At 36.3% G+C, this 13,271-nt stretch overlaps 1 protein-coding gene across 8 annotated transcripts in view; it reads right to left on the minus strand.

Annotated features, from left to right (window-relative positions):
* The window catches only part of Bcl2l13 (BCL2 like 13), a 79,317-nt gene that overhangs the window by 39,863 nt on the left and 26,183 nt on the right, over positions 1-13,271 (minus strand). For 7 of the 8 annotated variants that reach the window (XM_027951095.3, XM_027951088.3, XM_071610272.1 and 4 more), the window contains one exon: positions 116-223. The exons of the other annotated variant lie outside the window; for it this stretch is intronic. In XM_027951095.3, coding sequence (XP_027806896.1) covers positions 116-223 — 108 coding nt within the window. The remainder of the gene's footprint in view (positions 1-115; positions 224-13,271) is intronic. 8 annotated transcript variants of the gene reach the window in all.

The raw sequence follows: 13,271 nt of genomic DNA on the forward strand, positions 1-13,271 counted from the left end.
AGTTAAGTTGTGTAATGTTGAGAACTACTTACTATGAAAATCAAACTAAGCCACAGAAAACCAAACTAACCAGAAAGAATCTGCTAATTGACTAGGAAAATAAGAATAAACAGACCTTCAGAAATTTCTTTGTCCAGGGATTTTAGCTCTTCTTCAATTTCAGATTTAACTTTTAAAAATACTTCTGGGTCCAGAGACTGTGAAGCTATATCTAGTTGAACCCCTGAAACCAACAAGAAAGTTACTATTGAAAGAGGGAGATGGAAGCCATTAAAATACTATAGTATTTTAAACTATTCAGTCAGAAAATGCAAAATTAAATCACATTGTCAAGGCTAGGGAGGCTAGGAAATATTTTTTTCAACCACTAATAAACAATAACAACTAGATGTTTTGGGGTCTATTAAAAGTGAAATCTGGAAGCCAAGTGTGGTGGTACATGCCTGTAGTACCAACTAGTCAGGAGGCTGAGGCAGAAGGATCACTTGAGCCCATGAGTTTGAGTCCAGCCTGGGCAACAAAGGGAACCTGCTGTTGAATGAAATCTGATAAAAAACAGAAAAGAATAAGACCATGTTTCTGCCAGGAATAGAGAAAAAAGAGCAGAACCTTCAGAAACACATGAACTCAACAGGAAATAAAGAAATTAATATATGTAAGTTCTCTCTTTTTGTATACTATCTGTTCTTTAAAAAGCTGACTATGATAAAGCCAACTAAAAGAAGGCTGTGGGTGTAGCTCAGCTGAAGAGGACCTGCCTAGGTTGTGTGAGGCCCTGGTTTTGATCCCTTGCACCACCAAACAAAAACAAAAGCAAAAACTTGTGACTTTAGTGGTGATAGGAGATGGATTCTTTCTCCCCACTTCAGATTATAAAGATCCTTAATTATCTCTTTTTTTTTTGGGGGGGGGGGGGTTGGGGGGTAGAGAAGGGGTACCAGGAATTGAACTCAGGGGCACTCAACCACTGAGCCACATCCTCAGTCCAATTTTGTATTTTATTTAGAGACAGAGTCTCACTGAGTTGCTTAGCATCTTGCCATTACTGAGGCTGGTTTTGAATTTGCGATCCTCCTACCTCAGCCTCCTGAAACGCTGGGATTACAGGAGACTACCAAACCTGGCTGAAACTTTTTATTTTACTGTGCTGGGGATTAAATCCAGAATCTTGTACATGCTAGACAAGTGCTCTACCTAGAGCTACACCTTAGTCCTCTATGAAGATTTTTAAAGGTATAAAAGGAACTATGCTGCTATACCCCAAATTGCCCCACATTTAACCTACAGAAAAAACTTTTTGTTTTCCTCTTGTTCTGTTCTCTGGATATGTTAAAAATCTTTTCTTTGTCAGTCCCCAGTCCTACCAAATTGCCTATATTACATTCTTTTTTTTTTTTTAAGAGAGGGGAGAGAGAGAGAGAGAGAGAGAGAGAGAGAGAGAGAGAGAGAGAATTTTTTTTTAATATTTATTTTTTAGTTCTCGGCAGACACAACATCTTTGTTTTGCATGTGGTGCTGAGGATCGAACCTGGGCCGCACGCATGCCAGGCAAGCACACTACCGCTTGAGCCACATCCCCAGCCCCTTACATTCTTGATTTATCTCCCTTAGTGCTGATTTTGCTAACTGCACAGTTAGCAACAATGTTACAAAATGTTACAAAATTGCAGTACATTAAACAAATGAAGGAAACTATATTATAAACTGAGAGTGGGTATGTGGAGGCCTGGGAGAAAGAGGGAAAAATTTTTTGGGGGGTGGGTAACAGGGAATTGAACTCAGAGGCACTCAACCACTGAGCCACATCCCCAGCCCTATTTTTTATTTTATTTAGAGATAGGGTCTCACTGCCTCACTTTTGCTGAGGCTGAGGCCGGCTCTGAACTTGTGATTTTCCTGCCTCAGCCTCTCAAGACACCAGAATTATAGGTGTGTGCCACCAGGCCCAGTTTAAATTTTTTCCAGGCTAAAATAATCTCTCCCATACTCAAATGTAAGAATTTTGATCAAGTCATCATCATGGACCATAGTGAATAACAGTACTTTTAAGAGAAATCCTTTTTTTATCTATTGATATTGCAAACATACTTTGATGATAGGAGCAAGATAACAATCAAGTTGAGAAAAGTATGGTTAGACTTCTCAATTCCACAAAAATATTTCAATTTTAACATCTACTGTTTTGCTCTTGACTTGCCCTTAATCAGAAACAGAATACCTGATCATTTTAGACCCTTGCCAGAGAACAGGCCCATTGGATTTAATTTTTTATAAATTTCTTCATGTGACTTGAAACATCAGGCTTCCTGAATATAGTCTTCATTTCTCTACATTCTAAATGTTATCATTTTAATCTAGACCATCAGAAAAGTATATACAGATAATCTTGGTCCCCAAAGTGTTGACTTCTTGTTAACTGAGCTGAATTTTGGTGTCATTTCTTTAGCTTTATACAGAATCACATTAAGAAACAGTGTTTTGAAGCCTAATATCACATTCGATATTGACATTTTCTATTGCATTCTCTGTGCTCTATAACACTATAAAATCTTTTTGAGAACTGAACCAAGGGACACTATCTTTGAGTGATATCCCCAACCCTTTTTCTTTTGAGACAGGGTCTTGCTAAGTAGCTCAGTTAAGCCATAAACATAAGATCCTCCTGCCTCAGTTTCCTGAGTAGCTGAGGATGTATGCCACCATGCCTTGCTGCGGTGGGGATGTCCCTTTGAAGATCTATACTCTACCCAAATCAAAATAGTATAGCTTCTAGTTATGAAAAAAATTACTCCTGCAACAAAATATCCCTCTACTTTTCCCCCCGTCTCTCTTTTTTAATTGATTTTATTTTTAAATACATGACAGCAGAATGCATTACAATTCTTATTACACATATAGAGCACAATTTTTCCTATTTCTGTTTGTATATAAAGTATGATCACACCAATTCATGTCTTCATACATGTACTTTGGATAGTGATGTCTATCACATTCCACCATCATTGCTAACCCCCTGCCCCCTCCCTTCCCCTCCCACCCCTCTGCCCTATCTAGAGTTTGTCTATTCTTCCCATGCTCCCCCTCCATACCCCATTTATGGGTCAGTCACCTTATATCACAGAAAACATTCAGCATTTGTTTTGTTGGTATTGCTAACTTCACTCAGCATTATTTTCTCCAACACCATCCAGTTACCTGAAAATGCCATGATTTTATTCTCTTTTTATCGCTAATATTCCATTGTGTATATATGCCACATTTTTTTAACCCATTCATCTAGGTTGGTTCCACAGTTTAGCTATTGTGAATTGTGCTGCTATAAACATTGTTGTGGCTGTGTCCCTGTAGTATGCTGTTTTTAAGTCCTTTGGAAATAGACCAAGGAGAGGGATAGCTGGGTCAAATGGTGGTTCTATTCCCAGTTTTCCAAGGAATCTCCATACTGCTTTCCATATTGGCTGCACCAATTTGCAGTCCCACCAGCAATGTATGTGTGTGCTTTTCCCCTACATCCTCGCCAACATTTATTGTTGTTTGTCGTCATAATAGCTGCCATTCATACTGGAGTGAGATGATATATTAATAGTGGTTTTGATTTGCATTTCTCTAATGGTGAGAGATGATGAACATTTTTTCATATATTTGTTGTCTGATTGTATATCCTCTTCTGAGAAGTGTCTGTTCAGGTCCTTGGCCTATTTATTGATTGTGTTATTTGTTTTTTTGTTTTGTTTTGTTTTGGTGCTTAGCTTTTTGAGTTCTTTATATACCCTAAAGATTAGAGCCTACATTTTGGGAGCAAATTTTTCCCCTATTTCTAAGAATCAAATTTATTGCTCAATGCTAGTATAACTGTGCATAACATTAGAGATTACATATCTGTGTTCTGCTGTTTCCACCATGGAAATATGCAGTGTCCCTACTTCTGATTTTACTTATTATTTAGATTTTTTCCATTATATATTCTTTTTTTAAATTTTTTTTTAGTTGTAGATGGACATAATACCTTTATTTTATTTATTTACTTTTACGTGGTGCTGAGGATCGAACGCAGTGCCTCACACATGCAAGGTGAACGCTCAGCCACTGAGCCACAATCCCAGCCCTCCATTATACATTCTTTTAAACCATATCAAATTATATGTGGTGAGGAATTTTTTAAAATCCAGTATTGCAATGGGTAGAATGGTGCATGCCTGTAATGCTGGTGACTCAGGAGGCTGAGGCAAGAGGAACACAAGTTTGAGGTCAGCCTCAGCAACCTGGCAAGGCCCTGTCTCAAAAAAAAAAAAAAAAAAAAAAAAAATCCAGAGGCTGGGGTTGTGGCTCAGAGGTAGAGTATTTGCCTGGCATGTGTGACACACTGGGTTTGATCCTCAGCATCACATAAAAATAAATAAAATAAAGGTATTGTGTCCATCTACCACTAAAGAAATTTTAAAAAAGTATTGAACTTGTTGCCAAGCAAAACACATTATGCTACATTTTTACCTTACAGAGACTGCCCTTCTTTTCCTGATTATTCAAATTTGGTTCACCCTTCAAGATCCAATTTAAGCCTATTTCTTCATGATGTTTTCATGACTTGTTTGTTTAAAGGTTGGTGAAAGACTTTTGATATCAGTTAGTCTGATACATAATATTACAAATATATACTATCCTATATTGTTTGATGACTTTATACTTTATTATCATTTTTCTGACTACATTATAAACATTTTAAGATATTTGATTCTTGTAAGACTTGAGTCAGCATGGACTAAATAAGTCTCAAATATCTGAAAATGGTACCTACCAATATCTAATATGATACTGTCTAGTCCATCCTCCTCATAATGTGAAGAATATGGACTTGGAATTGAAGGGATTACAATGAATAGATGAACACGTATAGATTAACCTCTCACTGCACTGTCTAGGTATATATGAAACCTTGCTGAGGAGAGAAGACCCTTAAGAAACCCCTTTGGATTTACATATAACTTTGGATTTACATATAACTTTACATATAACAAAAATAAAATTATATATAAATTCAGAGGACTAAAAATGTTATCCATATATTTAAAGCTATGAAATGATAAACATTAAAAGAAATAAAATGAGAAGTCATTTCACATGAGAACAGATCAATGACACATATAGCACAATAAATAGACTATTTATGATGATGGCTCATGATAGATAATAGGGAGAACAAAAGAAAGAATCAGATCTCAACTATCATCTCCATGCTTATGAGAGTTTTAAACAATGTCCAAATCAGGATTTTAGATTTAGATTTTTTGGGGGTGGGTCAGGGATTGAATTCTGGGGCACTTGACCACTGACTCACATCCCCAGCCTCATTTTGTATTTTATTTAGAGACAGGATCTCATTGAGTTGCTTAGCACCTTGCTTTTGCTGATGCTGGCTTTGAACTTGCAATCCTCCTGCCTCAGCCTCCTGAGCTAGTGGGATTTTAGGCATGTGCCACCATGCCTGGCTAGATTTAGATTAAAAAAAAATTTTTTTTTAGTTGTCAATGGACCTTTTATTTTTTATTTTATTTATTTATATGCAATGCTGAGAATTTAACCCAGTGCCTCAAACATGCTAAACAAGCACTCTACCACTGAGCTATGACCCCAAACCCTGGATTTAGATTTATAGTCTATACAAATTGTCTAGTCCATCCTCCTCATAATGTGAAGAATATGGACTTGGAATTTAAATGATTTGCCCAGGCTCCAATAAATCATGGTGAGACAGATTAGAAACTAATGCTTCTAGTAAGCAAAATTATTACTGAATCCTAGAACACATGAGTATAATTTTTGATGCACTGTGACAAATAAGGAACTCATGAATGCTTTATCTGCCATCTGTCACCTATCTCTTTTTAGAAAATCTGTACACTCCAAACACTTACACACCCACATAGCTTACTGCACCACCACCAATATCACCACTATCCCCCACAAAAAAAAAAAAAAAAAAAGATAATAATGTCTTGGTTACCTTATGGCTCACCCCACCAGATTAAAGAAAGCAGCTGATTAAAGGAGTGCCTATTCTCATGAGACTAATGTGATGTTGATTACACACGACAAGTTGTCATACTTGATAATAAACCATGTGGAAAGCCTAAACCAGAAAAAGTCTACTCCTGTTAGGACACAAAAGGCTATTTATTTAGCTAACCCATGACATAGACAGAATTCAGTGATTTTCATTTAATTAATCCTCTCTATCCAGACTTTCCAAAGCATAGCATTACACAGTAGGGCCAATGTACCATAAACTCCACACTATAAACCCAGGGGAAAATATTTCAAAGATAAACAGATGTTAACACAACAAATTCCACCTGCCTCAGAGGTTTCAAATGAAGAGTCAAGTGAGTCAGCAATCATTATACTCTAGCCCTGAAATTCATGTGGAGCTTTCAAAGTGAGTATCAGATGTTAACAAGTTTTGACTAGTTGAATGGGCTAGACCTCTCAGAGCAAAATACTTTCTAAATCTATGGTTCCTCAAACTAGGGCACATTAAAATCAGCTAAAGGCTGGGCAAAGTAGTGCATACCTATAATCCCAGCTACTTGGAATTCCGATTGAGGAAGAAGGATCACAAGTTCAAGGCCAGCCTGGGCAAATTAGTGAGACCCTATCTCCAATTTTTTAAAAGGTAGAGGGTTGCTGGGGATGTAGCCAGTGGTAGAGTGTTATCTAGCATATGCAATACCCTATGTTTACCTGTAGTACACATAAAAAGTTACCTCTAGAACATATTTAAATATATATCCCCAGGACCCAGCATGGGATATCTAGTTCTGTGGGTCTAGGTTAGTGCTCCATGATCTCTGTTTTAATATGTATTCACACAATTAGCTTTGGCTTATAAATAACACGGTAGACAATCCAACTAAGTACAGTCAAATTTAAAATGTCTACTTAACATACAGACAACATGGTTCAATTATTTATTAAATAGCAAAAACAAATAACCCACATAATACCTTACTGGACTAGCAAGTAAAAAAACAGATTTAAACAAACAACAAAAAAGTCAGGTTTCATGGATATCTGGATCATTGTCTCCTGTTCCTGACAGAAAAGCTAAGAATGAGGCAATATCCATCTCCAGAAATACTATGACTCACAATGTGTGATGGTGTTACATAAATATGTTTTGAAAAGGTGATTTGACATGGCAATCTCCCAAAACTGATCTACAGATTCAATGAAAACCCATCAAAATGGGGCTTCCCTCCGCCCCAAGAAATGGACAGACCAATTCGAAAATTCTCATGGAACTGCAATAGTCATAAAAGCCAAAGTAATCTTGAAAAAGAAAAAGGTTGGAGGATTTCTCAGTTTCAAAGCTTACTAGAAAGCTATAGTGATCAAGATAGTATATTATGGTTTCTTGGGCTCAGCTCAGCGGCAAAGTGCTTGCCTAGCATGTGTGAGGCACTGGGTTTGATCCTCAGCAACACATAAAAATAAACAAATAAAATAAAGGCATTCTGTCCATCTACAACTACCAAAAATTTTTTTTTAAAAGATAATGTATGTGTTATAATATCAGGCATGTAAACCAATGGAATTGAATTAAGAAGTCAAAAATAAATATATATGGTCGATTGAGTTTTGAGAATACCAAAGCCATTCAAGGGTGAAAGAATAACCTTGTCAACAAATGATGCTGGGACAAGTGAATATACGCATGGAAAAGAATTAATATGGACACTGACTTTACAACATACACAAAAATTAATTCAGAATGTTCAAGAGAAATAAAGTTTAGAGCAAAAACTATTAAAAACTCTTACAAGGAAAATGACTATGCAATACTTTCTTAGATAAGACAACAAAAACACAAGAAATCAATGAAAGTATAGATAAACTGAACTTCCATCAAAATAAAAATTATCAAAAGATAATACACCAAGAAAGTGAAAAATCACAAAACAAAATATCCAGAAATCATATGTCAGTTAAGGATCTAGTATACAGAATACATAAAAAATTGTTGCAACTCAATAAATAGATAAATAATCCCACTAAAAATGGAAAAAGGATAGAAATAGACATTTCTCTAAAGATACACAAATGGTCAATAAGTTCATGTAAAGATGCTCAATATCAATAGCCATTAGGAAAGTGCAAATTAAAACCACAATGAGATAAACTCAAAGAGATCATAGCACACCCACTAGAATAGCTATAATCAAAATTATGAATGTAACAAGTAATGAAAAAGATATGGAGAAACTGAAACTCATATATTGCTGGTGGGGAAGTACACTTTGGAAGACAGTTTAGCAATGTCTTACAAAACTATACATAGTCTTACCATATAATTCAAATCTATTCTGCTCTTTGGTATTTAACCAAATGAATTGGAATTTTTCATCTGCACACAATTTATATTCTTCCAAAGATGAATGAATAAACAAACTATGGAATGTCCACACAATGGAATATCATTCAGTAATAAAAATAAATGAGGGCTGGGGTTGTGGCTCAGCGGTAGAGTGCTCTCCTAGCACATGTGAGGCATTGGGTTCAATCCTCAGCACCATGTAAAAAAAATTTAATAAAGGTATTGTGTTCAACTACAACTAAAAAATAAAAAATAAATGAACTGGGCATGGTGGCACACGACTATAATCCCAGCAGCTCAGGAGGTTGGCAAGAGGATCACAAGTTCAAAGCAGCCTCAGCAATGATGAGGCATAAGCAACTCAGTGAGACCCTGTATCTACATAAAATACAAAATAGGCCTGGGGATATGGCACAGTGATTGAGTGCTCCTGAGTTCAACCCTGGTACCAAAAAATGAATAAATAAATAAATGAATAAATAAGCTACCACAGCTGGGCCCAGTAGCCCATGCCCGTAATGCCAGCGGTTCAGGAGGCCGAAGCAGGAGCATCATGAGTTCAAAGCCAGCCTCAGCAATTTAGCGAGGCCCAAAGTAACTTAGCAAGACTCTGACTCAAAATAAAATATAGAAAGGACTGGAGATGTGGCTCAATGGTTAAATGCCTATAGGTTCAATCTCTGGTCCAAAAAAAAAAAATTAAAATAAAGAGAACAGGGGTATAGTTTAGTGATAAAGTATTTGCCTAGTATGTACAGAGCCCTGGGTTCAATTCCTGGGTTTAGTATATCTCTCCATCTCTCTCTCTCTCTCTCTCTCACACACACACACACATACACACAAATTCATACTAAGTACCACAGAATCAAGGAGCTTCATGTTAATATATGCAAACTTGATTATAACAAAACTTATTATTTGGCAAAAAAATATGCAAACCAGAAGTATTTTTACTAATCAGAATATGTAACCTAGAATAAGGTTTACTGTACTCAACACAAACTAGCATATATAGAAAACTTAACTAGTTGTGATTAAATGTGTAAGAGTTAACTATTTATGGAAAATCTGTACCCAATACATGACTCATTTAGGAAATAATGAAGGATATGTAATATGACAGAGAAAGTTTATTTTGTTTTTGGAGGGGGGTACCAGGGATTGAACTCAGGGGTACTCAATCACTGAGCCAAATCCCAAGCCCTATTTTGTATTTTATTTAGAGACAGGGTCTCACTGAGTTGCTTAATGCCTCACTTTTGCTGAGGCTGGCTTTGAACTTGTCATCCTCCTGCCTCAACCTCCTGAGCTGCTGGCATTACAGGCATGTGCCACCACACCCGGCTCATATGACAGAGATTCTGAGTCATGAATAGCACCACCTCACTTGGCCATTTCTCACACTCACTGTATAATGAACTTGAAACCAAACCCTACCCACATTACAGTCAATGAGCTCTATAGCAGATCCTATTTATAAAAGCAAGGCAAGTGAATTCTACCTTATATTTCAGAGAACAAACAGGATAGCAAAGACAGCAATAAGAAACCAATATCTCCCATTAAGAAGTTAGCCTTAGAATGTGTGTGTGTGTGTGTGTGTGTGTGTGTGTGTATTACTTTGCACTTGGGCTTACAAGGAAAACAATATGAAGAATAACCACAAAATTTTAAAATCACCTTCATTTGGGTAGAAAAAAAATTATGCACAGCAGGAAAAAAGGTAATAAAATACAGGTTCATTGACAGATTGAAAAAGACTAATTTTTGTGGAGCATGGAGTCTCTTACAAATGAGAAATAACATAAATAACAACTAACATAGGTGAAGAAGGGAGACCAACTTGTCTATGTTTGTTAAGGATTCTCCAATTTTTCTTAATCCTGGACAAACTGGACATTTGTTGACCCTATTATGTGTATGGGTGCTACAGTCTGAATGTATCTTTTCCAAAATTCATGTTAAACCTTAAACCCCAAAGCAATAGATTTAAGAAATACAGACTTTGGGCAGCAATTAGGCCTAAAATGAGGGTCATTAAAAGGTCCATTTCTCCTATATCTCTAACCTGGGAGACTACTCCACTTAGTCACTCAGAAACCCAGCCTGATGATGGTTCTGCCACATGAATTACATCATTAGGAACATATGTTATCTCTCATATATCACAAGATAAGGGGAAAAGAAGAGGAAAAGGCATACTGGCTCTTAAGTGTCAGAGCCTAGAAGTGACACAAATCATTTCTACTCTTATTACATTGGTAGGACTAGTCATGTGACCCTGACTAAACATAATTTCTTATGGGCCCAGAAAGGAGAGAATTAAACTTGAATAAGCATTAGTCATTACTATCACAGGTGATTACCAATCTAGAACAGCTCAGCTTCAGTGGGAAAAAAAAAAAAATCAGAAATAAGCACAGCTTATTTAAAAAACAATTCAGTAAAACATGTAAAACACAAAATAAAATTGGATCATATAATGGAAACCAAGGAAACTTTTTTAAAGCAGCCTTAGGAGAAAGGGAGCAACTGTGGCTTCTTGATGAGATAGGCAATATTAAGAAATCCAATCTGACTGTACCATGCAAAATATATGATGGAGAAGACATAAATTAAATATAAAAATCAGAAAACATGGCAATCATTTAATTTTGAGGCATTTCCCACAAGAATGATGGGAGAACCATAACAAAATTGGGACAGTTGGTAAGAATTGCCAAAGAAAGAGGGTGTGTTAGTCAACTTTTCTTCTCTATGACCAAAATACATGATAAGAACAACTTTGAGAAAGAAAAGTTTATTTTGGGTTCACAGTTTCAGAGATCTCAGTCCATAGTCAGTCAACTCCATTGTTCTAGGTCTGAGGTGAGGCAGCACATCATGGCAGAAGGGCCCAGTGGAGGAAAGCTGCTTAGCTCATGGCAGCCATAGAGCAAAAAGAGGAGGTGGAAGGCGGGTAGTGTGCAACAGAAATCAGGACAAGATATAGTCAAAGGGTATGCCCCCAGTGACCTACTTCTTCCAGCCATGTTCCACCTGCCTATAATTACCATCCAGTAGTCCACTCAAATTATTAATCTACCAAATGGATTAATCCACTGATGAGGTGATTGCTCTTATAATCTATCTTTTGGAGGATGTGTGTACTGGGGATTGAACTCAAGGGCACTTAACCATTGAGCCACTTCGCCAAACCCAATCCTTTTAACAAAAACAACTTCTTAAATTTGTTGTTAGTTGTAGGTGGACACAATAACTTTATTTGAGGATCAAACCCAATACGTCATCCATACTATGCAATTGCTCTACCACTGAGCCAAGACCTTCAAACATTTTTTTATTGTTTTTTGAGACAGGGTCTTGCTGAGTTGCTTAAGGCCTCTCTAAGTTGCTCAGAACTCACAATCCTCCCAAACTGCTGAGATCTCACAATCTATTGACTTTACCCTCTGAACATTCCTGCATTGCACTGAGGATGATTCTTGCAAACAATGAGCTTTTCTTGGGGACATTTCTAGATCCAAACCATAACAGAGGGCATGAAGAAGACATAAGCACTAAAGGATGGCTTCTATTTTAAGCCTGAATAACTAGAGGTATCATTAACAAATTACTATAAAAATAGAAGCTAAAGCCAGATGCAGTGGCACACACATCTATAAACCCAGCTACTAAGGCTGAGGCAGGAGGATCTCAAGCTAGGAGCCACACACGGTTTTTAAAATATAAATAAAAATTACATAATTTTAAATTTCCATGTAGCACTCTTCACATTTCAAATATTACTGAATACTGCATTACAAAACAGTACAAATATTAAACATTATCATCATTGTGAAAAATCATTGATTTTTGTAGGCCACTTAGGCTACAAATAGTCAGAGGAAGGTTTTAGAAAGATAAATAAAACTGGACACTAGGAAAGTAAACCTTAAGAAGTCTCCAATCATTAAAGGACTGCTGTTTTCATGCTCTGAAGAAGGCTGATGACTACACTGTACCAGCAGATATTGGTGAACACCCTAAATATCCTTCAGTAGGGAAATTAAATAAACTGTCACATTTCCATAAGTAATAAGTGGTGCTATTTCCATACAATGAAATTCATGTCAACATTAAGAACAATGTAGATATGAACACATTTTCAAATATATTAATTTTTTAAATGTTGCAAAATAGCATTTATCTCATTTTTATAAGGCACAAATTTAGATTTATATATAAAAAATTCAAAACAATTATGAAAATGTTAACATTTCAAAATATCAGTGACAAAATATTATAAGATTTCTTTCCTTTCTTTTTACTCCTAAAAAATACCTTCCAGCAGGGCGTGTTGGTGCAGGCCTGTAATCCCAATGGCTCTTCAGGCTGATGCAGGAGGATCCCAAGCTCAAAGCTAGCTTCAGCAAAAGCAAGGCATTAGGCAATTCAGTGAGACCCTGTTACTTTAAATAAAATACAAAATAGGGATAGAAATGTGGCTCAGTGGTCCAGGGCCCCTGAGTTCAATCTCCCAAAAACAAATAAACAAAAACCTTCCAATATTACATGTATAACAAAAAAGTTTTAATTAAAAAAAAAAAAAGACTGATAAATAGGAATGAAAAGAAGACCAATCTGGGCTTACTATTAAAGAAACAGCATTCCGTTTTGTGTAAAAATAAATGAGCTCATTAAAAATAATGTGAAATAAAGTGTTCCTTACACTGATATATCAAGGATCAGCAAACTATAATGGTTAGGCTCAAACTGGCCTATTTGATGTTTTTGTGCAGTCCATCAGCTAAGAATGGTTGTAGCGTTTCTAATGGTTGAAAAACAAATAAAAAATCATGTTTCCTAACATAAAAAATTATAGGATGGCAAAGGCATAACTAACTCAGTGGTAGAATGC

Source organism: Marmota flaviventris, chromosome 3, assembly GCF_047511675.1.
Source record: "Marmota flaviventris isolate mMarFla1 chromosome 3, mMarFla1.hap1, whole genome shotgun sequence".
Taxonomy (NCBI): domain Eukaryota; kingdom Metazoa; phylum Chordata; class Mammalia; order Rodentia; family Sciuridae; genus Marmota; species Marmota flaviventris.